Source organism: Zonotrichia leucophrys, chromosome 7, assembly GCF_028769735.1.
Source record: "Zonotrichia leucophrys gambelii isolate GWCS_2022_RI chromosome 7, RI_Zleu_2.0, whole genome shotgun sequence".
NCBI classification, from domain to species: Eukaryota; Metazoa; Chordata; class Aves; order Passeriformes; family Passerellidae; genus Zonotrichia; species Zonotrichia leucophrys.
The window spans coordinates 22,590,049-22,611,255 of record NC_088177.1 but is presented as its reverse complement, the minus strand read 5'-3'; the positions used below and the strand labels follow the sequence as shown (position 1 = coordinate 22,611,255).

Genomic DNA, 21,207 nt, shown 5'->3' with positions numbered 1-21,207 from the left:
AACCTTTGTAAAAGCCATCCAGCAAAAGAAGAATGACAAAGCTAAAAACATGGACTGCAAAGTCTTGTGCTTGAAGTGCAAAATTCTATTTCTCAGCAGTGAAAATACATGTTTTTGACTCATGCAACATGTATCTTTTGTAATAAAAATGCTTTAAATACAGTTTGCAGTAAGCTGACCTCTCTATGTCATGTGCAGTTTTCTGTAATTTTCATTGACCATCTACAAGGAGATAGAGGCAGAAGTCAAGATGAGAGAAGAATTCTAGATATTCAAGAGGACATGTAAAAGTGTCCCCAAAATGTTAAATACATCCATCTGAACTTTCTCTCTTAAGGGAAGAAATGAAAAAGCTCTTTAATACAAATGTTACAGAGTCAAACCCAAGAGCTACTTAAGAACAGGAGGCTGTAAAATTTCAGTAATAAGGAGCTTTTTCCTGAAGTGTGCAATATCAGAGCAGCCACACTACTGAATCTGAAAAGGAGTAGTTACTTTCCAAAAGAGAACAATACACATGTCCCTTGAGAATATAAAATTTAAACAAGTGCAATCTAAATATGATCTTCATTGCCACAGAACTGTAAAGCAAAGACTAACTCTTCCTGAGGAGAATAATCCTATTTTTTGATGCCAAATACTATTTCAATCCATTTTTCAAAATACTATTTGATTAAACGCCGAGTAGCATAGGGTATTATTTGTGTAATGTGGAACACTGATCTAAACAAAGATCATTTTATTTCACATTGCACCAAGAAACACTAGGTAAATATTTATCTAGCCAGTGCCATAGAAATCTGTCATACTAGAAACCCAAGAACAGTTGGCAGAACCTTGATAAACACAAGATGAACTCCACTCCCAGGAACTGCCTCCTTCACTTGTGGCTTTACCCACTCACTCACCTTACCCTGCAGTGCTCACAATAATTAGCACACTCATTCCTACATCCCAGAAAAGAGAAAGTAGGCAAACATTCTTGCATTTTTCAACACTCTTTCTTTGGACAGAATTCAGGATATGACATAAATGCAGGCTTACATGCCCCAGCTCCTCATAGACAATTCCCTAATTTGCCTAAGAACCCACTGCCTCCCATATCAAAATACAACAGAGATGCAATTAAATAAACAATTTTGACTGGAACTCCTATATGCCTTTTTAGGAAAGTCCATGAAAGCTATAAATTCTGGTCTTAAAACACTGAACCAAAAATGGACAAAAATTAGATACTTTCTACAAAGTGTTATTCATTCTTTATTCTGTGGAGCGGTACTCTGCTCATTAGCATAATTCTTAAAAGGTAAATTACAGACTTGAGATTTTTCAGAGTAGATGCTGCAAGATAAATTATTGTCAGAAATTTCTGACACTCTTTACTAGAGAGTTAGAGCTGTCAGCTGCTACATTAGAAGTGTGGAGCATTTAGAACTACTCAGACTTTGGACTTCAGGATTATAAAGATCCTTATGCTGCACACTAATTTTTTCAACTAATTTATAGTAGTTTACCACCCAATTTTTCCTTTCTCTTTTTCCTTTTTTTTTTCCCATGCACTTAATTTCTATTCTCCAAATCCTCAGTGAAATTTCAAATTTTGCTCCCTGATTTCCACAAGGATAAGAACAGCAAGCACATCCTCTTCTTTCCTGATCCTGACAAGCTGATTTTCAAAGTAGTGATCTAGTATCTAAATCAGGCTCAGAGATTATTTTTCCTCTAAGTTCCTTAAATGACTGACATGTGTGAAATAATCCCACCCATCTACAGGTAATTTTGCGCTGTGTACAAATTTGTACATTTCTTTTATTTTTATGGTAAGTTTTTTCTTCCAGTTACACTCATTGGTCTCATAAGAAAAGCTCACTCTCAAATACAACACACTACATCTACTAAAAGAGTGATTTGTTTCACATTACTATGTAGAGTATATTAATAAAAAACCAAAAAGCACCACTTCCCAACTCTCTAAAACACAGCCATTTTTACACTCAAATCCTGTTTTTCAATCTTTTAAAGCATTAACAGTATTAAGTATTACAGTGTCATATGTGCAGCATTTCAGCTGAAAGACAGCTTTATAACAATTCAGACAACTCTCCTCTATGAAGCATGGCACAGGATCAGATAAAACTGCTTCAATTAACACATGAACTGATTGCTAATAAGGGAGGAATGAAGTTACAGAAGAAAGTTCTGCTGGAGGACAAATGGGAATTGTCCTGAGGCAGGTCCAAAACCAACACTAATACTAACCAGAAATAAAGATATGAACTTTTACTCAGCTGAATCAGCCCACCTCTTTGTACTTATCCACCCAGTACTGTTTGATCTCAGTTCCCACATTTACTTTCAGTGTTTTGCAACTCATCATCACCACATCTCACTCTGAAGCAGAGGATCTCTGCCTTTGAAAAGGAAGACATTGTGATTAATGGCTTCATATGGGAATATTAAGCAACGTATTAAGAACAGAGCATGTAGGAGGAAATAGGAGGTAGATGTGATGCCCCATAAGAAATTACAGTTACACAGCATTTACTTCAAATAAAATGAGATTACACCCAAGTAAATAAAAAGATGTCATATTTTAATTACAATTTTTAGTTCATAATTATTTCACTGGCACAAAACCAATCCTGAATTTCCCCAGTAGTTACACAGATCTAACCTGTGATCCAAAATATGAGTTGGGTGTTGTTTGTTTTTACTGCCAGTAATGCAAAATTATGCAGCTGTAGATTTGTGCCTGAGTTGGAGCCTTCCATAGCCTTATCAGGGTTCTGCACACATATTGGAACAGAGGAAAGATACACTCCTGTCTGTGACACAAATATTTGGAGCCCAGAGAAGGTGGGTCGTTTTTACTGAAACAGTTTTCCTGACGGCAACCAAGTAACAGAAACCAAAAGGTTTGGTTACATAATTCCAGTAGTCTATGCCAACAATGCCAACGTGATTACTAGCACAGAACATGCTTTATAAAATTACTAAGATTACTAAATTAAAGGATTATCATTTAATGACAGCTAGCCAAACCTTAAAGTGAAACAAAAAGTCCTTTTATTATAATGTAAAATTATCCTTGCTTTGTTGATATATTTTCTGTAAGCTTTCTACTTATTTGTCTAAAAATGCATTCTAGCTGAGTCATGTTAAAGAAAAACCCAGGAAGAATCTTCCAGAAGCACTAACTTCTGAACTAGCAACCCCATCATATATACATTAACTGCTACTATGTCACATACTTCCATATCACAACTTCAAAGACTTCCTGAACTTACCCAAACACTTTATTTACAGGAGTGCAGCTGGGAAGAGAGAGCCTAAATCACACAGTAGCATCTTCTAAAGAGGGGCTTTGCCTTTATTACTGCTGCTCTCTGGACTCTGACATTTACCTTATGTTGTGAAAGATCTGTGTGAAACTGAATATTGCAAACTTAAGTCACTTTCTAACCAGCAGCTCTTAAATCATAGTTTTGAGTACAGATGGTTAGTTCAGAGGCTTTTTAAATCGTCATCTTGGATGTGGCTCCAAACAATATGCTAGTTTATATAAGTGGGCACCGCCACACTCATGTTTTTGATTAAAGGCACTGTGACTGGGCTGCATGCTACATGCCTGCTGTAGTTCAAACAAGATTAGCTTAAAAAATGAGTGGAAAGTTTGATGACACAGATATTTTCTAAAAAAACAGGGAAAACTGAGGTTTCCATTAACCTCCCAGACAGAGATAACAAGGGAAGTGCTAACATTAACTTGTAGTCTCTCGTACACACTCTGCCTCACAACTCAGAACAGTGTCAGCTTGTATTTGGCAAGGAATCTAGAACCTGTTCCTATGTCAAAGAACTCAGAAAATCAGAGAAGATACATGCAACACCAGCAAGGTATTTGTCAGAATGGTTACAGCTGATAGACACCATACACCATGTATCTCTACAGCCTATTAGAGAAGTCATGAAAAATTTCACACTAAATCCCGTACAACTGTTTCTGACTCAAAACACCCACAACATATATTTTCTTGCTAAGCAAAGAATTAAATGCCACACATTTTTAAGTTAAGAATACTCAATGAAGAAAATCTCATTAAAAATGGAAAAAGTTAAAAAGCCACAGCGGTTTGTTAAGGTTATCCACAAAGCATCAGGAATACAGCTATTTTAAAGACACTTTAGTTGTCATCCAATTACATCAGGATTTTAGAAACAGTATTTTTGACTGAAGTAGACAAAAGCTCAACATACCTCAAAGCCAAGTCTATCTTTCTCTTTCCAAAAGCAGAAATGTGTAACCTTCTTATCCCAAAATTCATCTGGCTTTACTACACAAACAAGTGACACCTCAGCTGGAACAACATTCTGTAAATCAAATGAAAAAATAAGGAAAACATTCAAGATTAAACCTTCATTTACCACAGAACTGAATTCCACTTAGATTTCATCATCTGTACAAGAATGTAAAAATTGCAGACAGAAATTGAAGTCTGCTTCATCTACATCACATATTTGCTCCATCCTGCTTCGTAACATTGCACAAGATTTCACAGCAAACAGTGTCAAAACTGAAAAGAAAATATAACCTCTTTACTTCCAGCCCTAAGGACAAACCATCTATGCTGTGTTAGTACAGAAAAAATGAACTATTGGCTAGACTTAATTTAATTTATGGTAGTTCATTAAAAAGAAGAAGAAATGTTAAAAACAGAGCTTTCCACCAATGTTATCTTCTATGTAGAAGGAAACTGTAATCAGAAAGCTAGAAAAAAATTGTATATTTGTTATCAGATTACATGTCAAGATAATATCCTATACTTCTTCAGTACATTTTACTTAGACTAAAATGAACAGGTTGAATATTGACATTTCATATAATTTAAAATACTACCAGGAAAACATTTCTCAGACTAAACCAGTAATTTCAACTATTAAGTTGATTTTATCATGTCACACTGAATGTAGATCAAGAAAAAAATACTCTTGATTACTCTAAACTCATGAGCTATATGGGATTTCTCTTTAAATATCTAATTTTATTAACAAAAAATTAATTCAGAAGAAGTTAAAGAAATCAGCAAGAAAAAAACATAATTCATTCTTGCACCATTTTAACACATCTGCAAAAACTACTTACAAGTAGACAATATTTTGAACACAAGTATTTTTGAGAACAGCAAATGATGAAGCAGACAGAAATCTCACGTGATCTGCACAAGTGATCAATTCACATAAGAAAATCTTTACTGTTTCCTTCTCAAACTCAAGACACAGATGAGCAGCCCATGTTTCTGCACGCTTTGCAGAGGCAGGATGAGTGCTGCCAGGAATCCAGGGAAATAAGAGCCTGGGCAAAGAGCTGACCTTCCCCACTATCTGCAGCTCCCACTGAACCTCACAACCACACAGCGGCTGACCCAAAACCCAGTCAAGATCATAATCTGAACACAAGGGATTCAAATACTCTATTAACAGGAAAATCATCTTAGTCAAAAATAGGTGAAAGACACCTTGACACAGACTTCAAAACCCAGAAGCAACAATGACCCAGCAGGACAAAAAAAAAGAAATTATTCCTATTTGACACACTTTCTGAGGCTTAAGAGGCACCATCTGTGCAGTAAGAAAGGAAGTAGTCTGAATGTTCTAAAGTGTTAGAAATGCTGTATCTCACATTTTCTTGGATCACTGAGACCAAAAAATAATTTATACTGTCCACCAGAAATAAGACTCTATTTGTAAGCCCACAGTTCTGAAGAGTTAAAATAATATTTTTAATTGGAAATTGTCACATTTTTTCTTCTCCTACTTTTTGAAGTCCACAGAACATAATTTGTGGTTTGAACTATGATGCACAACTAAGTCAACTATACCCTACTGCAAAGGAACCCAAGCAGTGCAGCATATATTGCATCAAAACCTGCTCAGCTGCAATATCAGTGTGAACTGCAGCCCTGCACACATTCCTACTGCTCATAGCTGGTGATGCCAGGAGCATACCTGTGCACTTTTTTAACTAAACCTCCATTTCAGAAAGAGATCTACAATTGTGTGGTCTCAGCATATAAAGAATTTTTCTCTCACTTTAGTGAGATGCAACATCTGCTTTTCAGAATGTCTTTCTGCTCCACAGAATTCATCACAGAACCACATTTTAAGGAAATTACTGTCTCTACAATAACACAGCCATTGGGTACACATCCATAAAACTGATCAGTCAACTATGAATGTATAAATATTTATTTACCTGGAGCATTAACACAACTGTCTTTACCACATTCCACTGAGATTTTCTGCCATCCACTATCACAGTGAATCCTCGAGCTTTACATTTCTCACTAAAAGAAAAAAAAACCACTTAGAAAAACATAAAATTCACTCTAACAAGTGTCATACCATGCCAACCTCAGATTTCAAGCCTCCTGTGAAATATAACTACAGTTTTTTCCTTAGAGAAACACTGTCTTATAAACCTTAAGTTTACTCATTTATAAAATAACTTCCAATTTTAATGCTCCAGCATATTATTGGATATTACAAATTACAATTTTTCAGTAGACTGAAGTATATCTCATAATACAAGTATTTCTTTAAACTGTAGCAACTCTGAAAAGGTCTCATAACTATTAACTTGACAAAATCCTCAGAAAAGAGAACAATTTACATTGTCAGAAGGAAGACAAAGGGATGTCAGTTTTTACAAGGAGCATCCAGAAGTGAACTTGCAAGTGAGCCCATGGTTTAACATTAGTTACCACACTAGATATCATGTCCCAGGTTAAAATTCTTGTGTTGGCAAAGTTATAAGCTAATAAAATCCATGACATTTACGAGCTGTAGGAAAGCATTATGTAATCTTTCCTAAATCTGCAATTACAAAACAAAGCTACTTCTGTGATCTTAGCTTACAAAGAACAAGGCATGCAACAGTAAGCATTATGTTTCACAACAAGAAATTAACTGTTATTTATTTCAAGTTTACGCTGAGCTTCATCAGGTATGGGTAGCAGACAAATTCACTTTGAAGTTTAAAAAAATAAAAAGAGAGGAAAAAAGGCATTTTACTAGCCGATTTAGGAAACAATAATTAAACTTCGCTATTTAAACAGCCCACGAATGTTTTTGGTTTTAAGGAACATCTAAGATCACACATATGATTTTTCTGGAAGCAATCTGAAGAGTCGGGCTTTACTAGTGCAATTTCCAATCAAAAACCAAAGAATTGCTTTGAAGAATGAGGTGAAGAGTGTAACTACAGCATCTTGCAACATGACTTCCTTAGGCTCACTGGAATCGAGCAGTATCAGTATCTGCCCCTCTACTACTAACCCTATGAAAACCCTATCAAACCCAACAAAATACACAACCAATCCAATTCAGAAGTGACCTACCACTTCCAGAAAGGTTAGCCAATGCAAGTGTTTGTAGGTAAGTTAAAATAAAAAGTAAAAAGTTTGGTGTTTTGAGCCACAATAAAGAGAATACAACAAAGGAAGCAAACTTTAGTGGGAACAGACAGCATCATAATGTTACCACTTTTATTCTTCAGTTCTGAACAGATCTCTTCAGAATCTGAGAATTTTAAATACCATCAAAGAAAGGCATACCAGCATACTTCAACACTAGGAATAAGCTGTCTGAAATTTTAGAATGGCTTTACACACATATTCCAAAGAAATTCTACCCAAGACACTTTCAGCAGTTATGCCTCTCCAATTTTGGACACAGCCAGCAATCCACACTAGACTGTAGATCTCAAACCAGTTGTAGTTACATCATATGCCACACAGAACTGAATTAAAAGTCAAACATATTATGTTACCTTACACACAGAACTTGGGGAAAAAAGTAGTATTAATGTTTGGACAGCTATCTGGATTTGGGACAATATCCCTCCTCTCAGCCCTATTTTCCCCAAACACTGTTCAGCAAGTCTTTCCAGAACAAAAAAAGAGAAGTGCTTAGGCCAAAGTTTGCATTTCCCACTGAAAAACAACATGCGGACCAAACTGACAATGATTTTTCCATACTGCCACCATAGAGAGAGGTCATTTTTTCCACAACTGACAGAGAGCATTAAATGTGGGAACACTGACTTCACTTTCAGATAGATTTCCCAGTTTCTATTGAGTACAAAGAGCACTTTGGTTTAGCTTTTAGACAGTTTTTGTTGCACTAATGTATGTAAAGACATACATCAGGATGAGACTGTGGAATAATGAATGCTTACTAGAACAAGAATGCCTGCATCTGTTCCACAAATACAGCCAAGTCCTTAAGTCAATGACACGACGTGTGTGGATGACCATTTGGTGTTTCACCACTTTACAAAAGACAACAAGCTGTTTAAAAAACCCTCAAACTTACACAACTAAAATGCCTTGCAGTATCTTCATATACCTCCTGATGTTTTACTTTTAAATAACCTGAATTTATTCTTTGCTTCTCTCTCACCAATCAGGATTTTTAAAAGTCTAATCTACCAAAAAAACCCCAACACTGGATCCCTTAACTGTGTTTTATAAACATTTATAGATTAAAACATGCAAAGTACACTGCGTATCTTTAGTTATGCCACGGTTGCTCTGTTTCCAGAAGAGAGATTTGAAAAGATATAAAAACAAACATGCATCTGAGAGGCTCCTTTTCTTCATAAAGCAGTGGCACATGACAGAAAAAAAATATGATAAAGATCAATCCCTAGATCTTAAGAAAAAAGAAATACAGGTAACTAAGCCAGGATCAAAAACTGTCACTATAAGCTTTCAGTGGCACATGCACAGCATTGAACAACAATGATTTCACAGCAAGCTAAGGATGACAGGATACCCAAATTGTTAGGCAGCACATTTAAGTAGTACCACAAGCCGCTCACTAACTTCACTAAGACTGTATATTTTTAACTTAGTGCACTTTTACACTGAAGCCCTATAAGCTACAAAGTTTAGGCACGTAGCACAGAAAGGACAATGGGCAATGCTGTCCTTGCAAGTTTGGGAGTTTGGTTTAAATGGCTCATTAATTTACTTTAGCAATTTGAGCACATTGTCATTAAAAAGAAATTATGAAAAAAGCTATCCCAAGAAAGGAGAACACAAGGACACAAAAGGACACAGACAAGCCTTAGTACATATCCCTTAGCTTATTGGGATGTGTGTTTCTAACTCAGACAGTATCACATTCTAAACAAACATTTACATAAAATTAATTTGGTAAAGAAGAGCAAATAAAATTAAAAACAATAGAAAGATTCCTTCCACTACTGGGAAAAAAACCATTGTGAACAGAATGCCTTCTAAATCACCTTGGTATACTTAGAAGATAGTCTAGTGTGACACTCAGCTCATCCATGCTCGTCTGTTCAAGGCATAATGGAATCGTCAGAATGAGGCCACTTCTTCTGTCCTTCCCTCCTGTTTCAGAGAGAAAAAGTAATTACAAAGTTAATGTGATGAGGTTTAAGCTGAATAAATACTTTGCAGTTAAGTGGTCTCAAACTTCATTGTAAAAGCAATCTTTAAAGTTGCTGTGAAAACCTCAACTGATATTTCACCCCTCAGCTGTGAAGGTTCATTCACCACATGGATATTTAAAACATCACCAGGGCATCAGAGCATAGCCCACGTCCACAGCTGTCACAATTTTTTATCTAATAATTTCAATATAAACAACACAAGTCAAGTGTTCCAGAAGCATTTTTTTTTTTATTTTTACATTATACTATGAAAATGCATCTCCTAGTCCCTCTACACTACCAGCCTATCAGAAACCTAGTCCACTCCCAAGCTGAGCGTGCCCCCAGAAGCTCCAACTGGAGCTCCTGGAAAAGGAGGACTTTCCTAGCCCAGCTGACTGCTACAGGAGATCTCGTACCACACAGGCTGCCCAAGGCACATGCCCTCAACTGGCACTTCCTTCAAACACAGAACAATTTCTAGACCTATTTATAAACAGCTAACAGTCATCTTACAATTAAGATATGCATTTCCAACTGCTTGCCTTAATCTTCATCTGCATTTTCAAACCTTTCTGGTAAAACTTATACAAACAATATTAGAAACAGTAAATTTTGATAAATTATCTATTTTATTAAGGAAAAATACCCCAAAACCACAACATACTTAAGCACATGTAGGAGTCAATTACTAAACAATCTTGTCTATATTTTAGAAAAAATTGTACAAAGACATCTATAATCACAGGTTTATTTGGGTAAAAATCAAAGTGAATTCCCATAATCTAAGAACATCTTTATTTTCAAACTGTTTTTCACATGGCTAAAGCAAATAAATTATGCTGTTGCTTCCTAAAGTTCTTCAGTAGAACTGAAGTTCCATCTAATCAGGAAAAACAACTTTTTACAGAATAGTAACAGCCATGCAGAAACAAGAAAAGGCACAAGCACAGCAATGCTTGCAGACTCATACACATATGTTGACATAATTTGATAAGAATTCTCCCCATCCATGGTGCATGCAAGATAATGAACAAACACTGTTTACACAACATATGTTACAATCTTAATTGCAACAGGCCTTTTTTTCCTTGTTTCCAAAGCTGTGCAAACACTCTAAATTTGGAATTTTTAAGATCCACTGATACACAGATATTTTCAACATTTTCATTAAGAACCTACTGCTTTCAGTGGTCCACTGCAGTAGCTGTGCTCTCTTCCCTTCCTCTCTTTTGTGAGACAATTGTTCCAGGAAAACAGCAACACACTTTTTAATAACTGTATTTCTAAACTGAAGAATTGAAGAGTGGTGCTGTGTGAGAACGGACAAATGGACAGATGCTTCCAGCAGAAACAATCTACAGCAACAGTTATTTACAGACTGTCCACCCTTCTGTTTCTGAATGGCAAAAAGCCCGAAAATTGGAGTGAGGAAGCAGAGAAAAAGGGAAAATGCTTGGATTTAAACAGCATTTGCTGAACTGACTAAACAAAGCACAACCCAAGTCCCAGAAATATAATCTCTTGACATTTCACAAAAAGACCAGAATAATTATCTAAATTATTGTTTCATGACAAGTCATCTTCTGTAACAGCTGACAGGTTTTTCCTCCACCTTGTAAACACTGCTAAGGAAAGCAACTGAGAGCATTACAAAAGCAGAAAAAGAAGAAAAAAAAGAAAGAATTTTTTTAGTTCATTTTGCACCAAAGTGGTTGTTCAAGGCTTTTTGTTGACTTAGGAGCTTGCCTTTTCTTCTGTGCTATGTGTAATGACTTATCAGCATGAAAACTACCCCAGCCATGGATTTCCATTAGAAACCACTGTTTTGCTTCCAGAAAAACATTATTTATACCAATTTAACTCAAAAATGACAACAGACTTCAGCACACTGCAGGACTTTCCTAAAATACTATTTTTTTGAGTATATGTTTTAAATTATTAATGAAACTACTATGAAAGTATAGAGTAAAACTGATGTAAAGAGACATGATGAACTGATTTGTGGCTGTCAAGTTACTTTGCTTACACTGAAGAATGCTAAAAATCCTTCTGCATCAAGCTTTATCATTCATTAAATTAAAGCACCCATTAATACTAATCAATTCCAAAATGATCAAACCTACTTAGAAATACATACAACCAAAATGGTTCCTAGCACTGAAAATGCCACTCAATAAATTACTTTCCACTAAGAATGTCTGTATTTCCAAACGGATCAGGCAGCTTTAATAGCATTTTGAAAATGCACTCTAGTTAATGAGAATATCCCCTTGCAATATAATGCTGAACAACCAACTCACTGCACATCTGCTGTTACTGTGGAAGAACTATCCCAGGCTTCAATGTGAGCTGAGTTTTAGGGATTTGATTGTTTGTTTTTAAAAAGGAATTGTTAGATTTGCAATTGTTGGAGACAGTGGGCAAATTTAAAGCAAAATAAGTTCCATTATCTAAAAGAGCAGGTTTCACTTCTCAGGTGATTGAAGCAGGCTAAACTAGACTGGCTAAAAACATACTAAAATAAACTAAACCAGAAGAATATTTATGGCAACACTTGTCAGTTTTTGAAGTTGACAAGTGTTCTGTAAGTTACCTACCAACACTAGATCAGACAATCAAACACCAAGAACTAACGCAGCTGCCTACAACAGCACTGAAACCAGCAAGGGATTGTCTTTCACCATTTGAAGGACTTCCTTTTTTTTTTTCTGCAGAGGGAGGAGAAAAAGTTATCTTCAACATAAGATTCAGGAAGTTTTAATAAATACAGTGATAATTACAGCTTTCTCTGAATTAACTTATTGGCAATAATCAAACTGTTGCAATGCATGGCTAATTCTGCTCCCATGTGTTTCTATGCTGGAGAAAAAACAGGTGAAAAGTAAAGAAAAATTTTCTACAGAAAATCCTGAAAATATTCACTCTCTTTTTCTAAAACCAGCAAGAATTATTTTTGAATATCTATTAAACCATCAGTCTGTTACATATAGACTGAAACTTCTTGAAAATTTTGGAGGTTGAGCTTAAGGAGACAGCAAAGACAAGTCCTAAACACCAACACCATGGCTACTAGATAGAGTTCCAGAGATTCTTTTGGAATATGACAAAGCACTAACCAACAACACATTTTTGTTAAATACATCCAGCAAATGCAAATAACCAACTTAAATATCCTATCCAAAGTATTCAGGGTAGAATGAGTTGAGAAAAACTGAAATTGTACCTGAAAGAAATGCCAATTTTTTCTTCAAAATGGGTAATATTACCGACGCTTCCATTCTACTGCAGCTACTTTTCGCAGCTCTGAAACACAACAAGTTGAAGTTGTCAGGCATGGGAAATCAGTTACAGTGTTTCACAGTGTTACACTTTAGTATTCTTCTAAGGAAAACAGAACACTGTAACCAAAATCTAAAATACTGTAAAAACTTAAGAAAAAACACCATTATAGACATTATTCATACAAACATTTAATTAAAGATTTCTTTTCCTTCACTGGGGGGAACAAACAGTCCAACAAGAAAAACCAAAGCAGAAGCTCAACTAAGGACAACAAGATAATTTATATAAAATCCCATTTCCCAACCATAATAAACTGCAATTAATTTTCGGGTAGGTCATCTGTTTGCTCATTCAGATGTAAAATAAGTGCAAATAAGGCTGTGTTTCTGCACAGTCTGTCTGGTATTACCAAGAATACAATAATTATCTAAATATGTTATGCTACATTTCTGTCAGGACACTGCCATTACCCAGCCATTAGCAGGGCTTCAGCTGAAGAGAAACATCCAACAGCCTGAATAACTACATCCTACCCATAATCTATACCCAGAAATGCTCCTGCTTCCTTTGCCTCCTCCTTATCCTCATGCAATTTTTATTGCACTGTGAACTGCAATTCACCATGATGAAGCTTTTTTGCCTGACAAATCCACAGGATGGCTGAACTGCAACTTCCTCTTCCAGCCAACACAAAGTAGGAACTGGCATCTGCTCGGAACTTTCTGAGGTCCTACTTCCACAGATCAATCCATATAATTAGAAAATCTAATTCTGCTCAGAGATATTCAATTCAAGATATGTGCCAATGTCAGTCAAAATTTAAACAGCTCAAAATCGATTTTTTTTTCCCATTCCAGGCCCAGGGCATCAGACTGCAACCTGGAATTCTCCCTCTGGATATTCCAGAATGCACACAAAGAGAACTTTTTTTCCTAGCATGGGGGAAGTTAATGGAACAAAAACTAGAAACTATTTAGGAAAAAAAAAAAAAAAAGAAAACACAAAAAATCCAGAGAAATCCAAATAACCTGAGGTAAAATAGTTATTCCTTTTCATGTTATAACAATGAGTTTCATAACAAACAAAAAAAGAACTATCACATTATTATAAAAAAGAAAAAACATTTCAACAGCTTTTTACTGTCTCTTCCTATTCCAATGTGTAATGTGTCACAATGTTCATTCTCACCTCTTATTCCAAAATCTCCATATTGAAGCGCAATTTTTGCCAATTATATAGAATTCACACTTCATGTATTACAGAAGGAAACAAACAACTTTTAGCTCTCTCAGGAAACTGAGTCCCATGACAGCCTGCACTTTGAACAACTACTCAAAAAAGCATTCTATTAAAGCTTCTTGTATGCTTTAGACAAAGATTTGTAGTTATTTGTTGCATAAAACACAAAATTCCAGAATTATTCAGGCAGTCATTTTTATCTCTCAAACCACTCTGTGTAAGCTTTTTAACTTCAGCAGTTTCTTTATTTTCCCTTTTTCAAGATGTGGAACACATACCTAAATGTTTTTTTCCCCATCCTCCCCAAGTAACATTTCCAAATTATTACACATGCCTCTTTATTATAATCAATAAAGGAAGTTCAAACCTACACACACTTCATTATCTTTGTACTTTCACACAGGAACAAAAGTCTGCATCAGCTTACTGACTCCAGGGAACATGTTTCTCTGCTGCTCTGAAAAGACCTATTTATTTAATATGAAAGCATCGCTTGGCTTTCTGCCACAGTAGTGGCACTGTCCATGGATCAAAATAGTTCTTTTATTCAGTATTTCCTGGAACCAAAGGAAGCTTTCTGTTCAGAGTGGAGGGAGGTGAGTCAGACCAGTTAGAACAACTGCTGGTAATTCCAAACACCTAGCCTTTGTTCCATAAACTCCTGAAGGGTACAATTGCCTCTCTTCTGTGAGAGCTTTGATAGGTTTCATCTACAAGAAAACTCCCACCACAGCTGGTTATCAGAACATACCAGAAAAAAGAAAATCTTCAGCTTAAAAAACAGGCTTAGCATCCTTCTCTGTTTTTGATGTTGAGAGAGTCTCAGGATAAATTAAACGAAATGTCTTTTTTTAATATCGGAAAGTGAAACCATTTCAAGAAAGCTGGCATTTACTTTTCAATAGGAACTACTGAAGGTGTTTTGAAAAGGTACACTGCTTTGCACCTTAGCAATGTATTTAGATCTACAAAATATAGGCAAAGTCTTCAATTTGTTGAAGAAAGACAAAATGACAGGGTCCTAAAATTTTCCATCAAGCTCTCAATTTAGCATGAGGAAAAAGTGACTTATTGCTCAATATTTTACCATTATTTAGCTGAAAGAAATAGATTCAGTGTCTATTCATCGATAAAAAACCCATTTGGTTTCATTAAACACAGAAAAGCTACTGAAGAAAAACAAAAGCACTGAAGAGAACAGATTTCATGAGAGGAAAGTGCAATACTTCAGGAAGCTGCATTTAGTCACTTACAAATCAAAAGACAACTTTTATATGCTGAAATGTTACAAATATTAAACAAATAAAGAGGTTACTTTTGTTTGCTGAATTTCAGAAACAATGTAGAGTGCTGTGTGCCCACCTAGAACCTACTTTGCCATCATACCATAAAATACCACATAGCAAACTGTAGAACTTGTAATTCTTTTCCTTAACATGTTTCCTGGACTCATTCAATACACTTTGAAGAACCTCACTGAACTTGTTTAGAATGACATAGGCTTCCAGGTTATTAAATCAACATAGTTATGGTCAGCCTCCAACAATGTATTCATTCTTTTGAAGATTTCCACAAGAAGGTGGCAACACTAAATTTGCATAATATTTGTATTTAAAACTTAAATCTTTGAAAGGCATCCCAGTGAAATAGAGAACTCTTCCAATCCCCTTGACAAGCAAAAACTAATACTATTTGTGGAGAAAATTCTCTTACATAGAAACATGAAACATGTATACATGAAGGAGAGAATGGGAAATAGTAAACAAATAGTTCAAAAAAATTACAGAACAGGTAAAAGTTGCAAAACAATATTTCAGGCTGCACTCCAATGTGAAATCAAATCACAATTTAGTAGGCTGGATCCTCCACCATTTCTAGACTTTGGAACAACTGCAAATTACAATGTTTTACTCCACACATCTAAAATTTTGGAAGCTCTTCCAACAACAAAAACTAAACAAAAACAAACAATGACCTACAACAAACAAAAATACAATAAAAAACCACCCAGCCAAAAATCAAAAGAACTCACACACAATAAATAATATGTGTAATTCACCAAAGTGCAAAATTTCTGATGAATGCAAAGTTTTGCCTGCGTTTTGTGCTATCCATCTTCACTGCCATTGAATTAAAAAATTAAATAAGAACCAATGTCCAGACCCTGTTTACAGCCATTGTAAAAGTCTATTAAGGATGGGGAAGAGGGACAGGTTGACTGGACAAGTGGAACTAAGATGCCAGAGAGAAGCTCTCCCGCAGGTAACAGGTGTTTTCTTTCTAAGCAACACAGCAGAAACCACTGTTCTAAAACATTAACAATCAAAACAAATTCAGGCTTAATGAGAATTAATAGTAACATGTTTATTCATGCCTGTTAGACCTGAAACCTTTAATACTCTCAATATATGGTGCAAGGTCTTGGGATGAGTTAGTCTGCACATGAGCATCTGTTGCAAGATTCAGAGAACATGTTCTTTCTTCACTCCTTTAGCATGTATCTCACAAGAGCATGTAGCTGGTCTGTTGAGCACAGGACTACAAGTAAGAAAAAAAGAATCTGGTTTCTATTCTCTGTTCTGCTATGAAATATACATATGGCTTTCAGCAAGTCATTTATCCTCTTTTAGTCTCCATTCAGTTTCTCCATTTAATTCTCTTTTTACAAGAGTATTGTGATGTTTAATTCATTAATGTTTTTGAAGACTTGAGGGATTAGAAGGAGCTCCACAAATCTGCCTATAAATAACCAAGGAGCAGATGGGCAGCTAGGTTCAAAACTGTAGCAGCTTGCAAGTCCAGGCACAAACAATAGCACAAATAACAATAGACATTCTGAAGTACCAAAGGAAAAAAGGCCTCAAATCATGTAGAATGAAAACACTTTTTTCTTTTAGATCAACTTTTGAATTGCAGACCATCAAAATTAACATCTTCATTCTCTGAGGCCAGCACACAGGCTTTTTCAGACACTGACTTGAACCCACAAACCATTACCCTCTTTTTCCCTGAATCAGCTTAAAACTAGTTCATCTGTTCCACACAGAAATAAAATCCACATGTAAAAGACAGGGAGAAAGCTGAGTATCGCAATTATCTATGTAGATTATTATTTCACCTTCCTTTAAAGCTACATTAAAGGATGTCATCTCTCCCACAGCAAAGTTGTACAAAGAGAGACTACAAACGAAGGTGTCTCCAGGGCTGATGCCCCAGGGTAATTTGAGAAGCATAAACCAGTCCCAAAAATAGAAAAAGGCTGTAAATATTTATTAGTTAATGTTGTTTTCAATTAAAAAGCACCTGGAACTCAGCTATTCAGCTGGACAGTTGAAAAATAACAATAAAACCTGATAGAGGAACATCAGCTCACATATGCAAATGCAGTGTTTGGTTTTTACTCTTTAAGATATTATGAGCAGCACTAATAAATATTTAATATTAGAGCCCTCAGGAGAAAAGGTAACTTCAGATATTTAAGGAATATCAAATTTTTTGCCTTTTCAACCACTTCCACATTTTTTACTTTTTTACTATCGGTAAAAACCATCCAGAAAAACCCACCGAAGTTTTATACTATGTCTGAAATTGTACACAAAAAAAATATTTCTGATCTTCTTTAACCTGCTAATTCACACTAAAGAAGTCAGAAAATAAAAAAACACAGACTGATCTCACGAGTATGTAAGGTGCTTTAACTCTAAAGCAAGATGCAACCACTCAATGCCCTTTCCACTATACATGTACCCTAACTCAGCAACTTGCCATGGCAGTTCAAAGAACACACTGAAAATGTGCTCTGACTTGGGTTAAAGCTGGGGTAAACAGCATGCTAGACCATGATTCAAAAGCACATTGTCACAGCCACAACAAATTTAAGCTTGGAAAAATTCCAATTCCACTCCATTTTCATCTGAAAGTTCAAATCTTGTCTTCTAACTAAAGTTAATAATAGAATTCAAAAGAACTGTCCGTTCACTACTTCCTCTATCTATCTCATCTTCCATATTCATTTCCCATCCTTTTTCAATCCCTCAGCATTCTGTGAAAAGTGAAATAAAAAGACAAGCAACAAAAGGAAGCGATGAGCAATATAATGAATAGCAAACCAGCAAATGGAGAACAGGTGAGTAAGAGGTTATGCCATCTGAGAAGAAAAAGTCATTGTGTGTCTGAGTTCTAACTTTGATCACAGTCAGCTATTCATTTCACACAAAGGCAGAGCTTTTCCTCAGACTTCAAGCAAGGGCCAGAGGGGAAAAAAGGAAGCGTACCAAGCACAGAAACAATGTAACTCAGGATGCACAATAACACCTGCATGCACAGCTGCGAGACAATACCAACACCTCAGTCTTTCCACAGAACAGGGCCACAGGGTCCTGTGCAGCAATGGGCACTTCTGTTCTCAAAGAACTGCACTCCCAGGCCAGGCTCAGAGAGCAAACTCGCCCAGCCCAAAGGAACACATGCACACACTCATAATGATGCTGCACCATGAGGCACCAAAAGTGTCAGCTTGCTAGAGTTTCCAACCCTTTCCAGCCTCAGTCCAAGCCACACGGATGGCCTATGCTAAGTTATAACAGTTTTCAGACCTCTTTAATCTAGAAGAGTAGAGACAACAAGCCACCGATTTTGGATGCATCTCTATATTCCCTTTCATGCAATATTCCTGCCACATTTTGCCACTCTCTCACATACAGTGAGAGACACCATTTACCTTCCTGAAGAACCCTACAGCTTGTCCACCAGCTTCAGAAGACCAATCTACCTCACAGCCTCCTTCCCTTACAACAGGTAGCCAAACCAGCAGAAGCTGCATCACTATCAAGTAACCACAGAATACAGAAAATTATGCAAGTTGAGAGGCTGCTTCTTCCACCACTTTCTACACAGCAATATGTCAATTGAAATGCTATACTCAAAGTATAGCCAAAATATTTTCTCTTCCTCATTAGACTGTGCTAAAACTCATTAAAAGAAAATTCTAATTTTTAGGTCTTAAAATTTTCCTTAATCAAAAGTCAGTGGGAATAGTACACAATCACATGGATTGCAATTTCTACCACAGAAATACTTCATGAGGGTAGGGGAAGAAAAATAACCTACAGATAGTAAAATAAAACTAGTTCTCTCCTAGCTCCCTTTTCTTAAGAAAAAACCAAACAAACACAAAACCCCCAACAAACAAAACCAAATCAACATACAAGTCACAGCTGCTTGGAAAAATAAATACCTTATCACCAGCTCTTTAAGGAACTGTCCAAAACCAGTTTGTGATGAAAGATCAGAAAGCTCCTATGCCTTCAGTAGTTCATAAAATGAACTAGGACAGTGGGTGGAACGAGACTGGACTGTCCAGGCCATGGGCAGCCAAGTCAAAAGACAAACAGCTGTACTGATGAGTGCAACTGCTGGCAGTCGGGAACAAATAAAAACCACTTTCCTCTGGGGTGCAAGATTAGAACTTCTTGTTCTTTTTGCAACACTTATATAAGAAAACAATCTACCACTTCATAACAATACACACATTTGGCTTCGTTACAATTGCATGTGGCTCAGGGCCCCAGGATTCAATCCCCAGCTCAGCATAGTGACACTCCACTGAGTGGAAGCAAAAAGAAATGCTCCCCCTACACTGCAAGCCATCTTGTGCAGCAGACACAAAAGCAGTCTTTTCTTGGAGTGGAGGAAACTGACCAAAACAAGATGACAATGAAGAAGGGGCTAATAAAAAGTCCACTTACAAATCCCTAAAGCTCTGGGTTTGCTACCTGACCAAAAATTTATCAGCTCAAGATCATGATTTTGTGCAGACCTTGAAACACCCTGAACAATTTCCTCTGCCTTAAAAAAAAAATTAAAAATTACTGTTGTATCCTCACTGCACAATACACAAAGTATCCATGGTAAGGGTAAAAATAAAAATCCCCTCAATAAGAAATAAATAACTTGAAAATTTTGCTAATGTTAACCAAACATGAGAGTAGAAGAGACTGAAATATTCCAGATCTCGTAAATAAATACCTTATTCACATATTTCAGAAATAAAATAATTACCTAAGATATCCTTCAATTAGTGGGTACAGGAGAAATAAATCTTAACTTTCATGGATGTCTTCAGTTTTTGTACTCAGATTAAAAATTCTGCACTCAGATCAAAAATTCCGAACATTTCAACTGCAAATCACAAATTAAATCAGCCACAGCAACCACCTGCAGTAATCACAACAACTCTTCCTCTCTCCTACCCCCTCAAAATAAAACATGTAGCCTTCCACTAGCAACAAATAAACCAATAAACCAATACATAAATGGTCACATGCTTCAGAGAAAATAAAATCAAGCTCACTAAGCTGCTGCCTGGAACATCCTCCATAGATGCAACACTCATACATTTTCCAATGATACTATTATAAGTGAGAGTGCAAAATGAAAGAATTAGCAAACAGAACACCAGCAGAAAGAAACAGACAACCTGCACTGAGGTCTCAAGTTCTGCCATAGATATAATTTAGTGACCAAAACATCAAGCTAACATCAAACCCATTTACCTTATTCTTGGAACACATTTTTGTTTTGGCCTTACTTGGTCTGGTCAACACCTATCCCTCATGATACCTCACTAAGAACACATCTCAAATACCACTCTGCCAACATCACAAAAAGTGATCTTGGCTCTGAATTCTCACGTACTTACTACATCTATCTCCCTTGAATTACTGTTTCTGCAAAGCCCTAAGTCATACCTTCATCTCCTCTCAACTACTGTAATTTCCTTCTTAATGGGTTCTTTACGTCCCAGCATTCCAAACTTCAGCTTGTCCAAAATGCAGCAGTTCATCTTCTCACCTGGAAACAGGAAAACAACACTCCAGATTGATTTTCACTCGCTTCCTTGTTGAGTTTAGCATCTGCTGTAATGTTATCCTCACTTCAAAAATCTCTCACTCTTATTTAGTCTGAAGAGCAAAAAGCTTTGCCAACACAATTTTCTACTTGCTCAATCAAGGCTCCCAAGTCCCTCATTTATCTTCCAGCACAAGCTTATCAACACCATCAGAGCAGCAATTACCTTGATGCTATTAAAACTTCTTTCCTTACTCTCACCCACTACCAAGAACCCTCTTAAAAGTAGAATTCACTTATCTCCAGTCTTATGCTTAAACACCCTCTAACACATCTGCAGCCACTCCTCTCCTTGTGAGACACTACCACTACGT

The 21,207-nt window shown here is 36.2% G+C and overlaps 1 protein-coding gene across 4 annotated transcripts in view; it reads right to left on the bottom strand.

Moving 5' to 3' along the window:
* Window positions 1–21,207, bottom strand: part of SESTD1 (SEC14 and spectrin domain containing 1) — a 49,965-nt gene that overhangs the window by 25,254 nt on the left and 3,504 nt on the right. For 2 of the 4 annotated variants that reach the window (XM_064717963.1, XM_064717964.1), the window contains exons 3-7: window positions 20,734–20,836; window positions 12,687–12,766; window positions 9,311–9,419; window positions 6,254–6,344; window positions 4,258–4,371 (exon numbers count right to left, since the gene is read on the bottom strand). In XM_064717963.1, coding sequence (XP_064574033.1) covers window positions 4,258–4,371; window positions 6,254–6,344; window positions 9,311–9,419; window positions 12,687–12,741 — 369 coding nt within the window. In that variant the 5' untranslated portion in view covers window positions 12,742–12,766; window positions 20,734–20,836. The remainder of the gene's footprint in view (window positions 1–4,257; window positions 4,372–6,253; window positions 6,345–9,310; window positions 9,420–12,686; window positions 12,767–20,733; window positions 20,837–21,207) is intronic. The other 2 variants (XM_064717965.1, XM_064717967.1) reach the window with 1 other exon arrangement.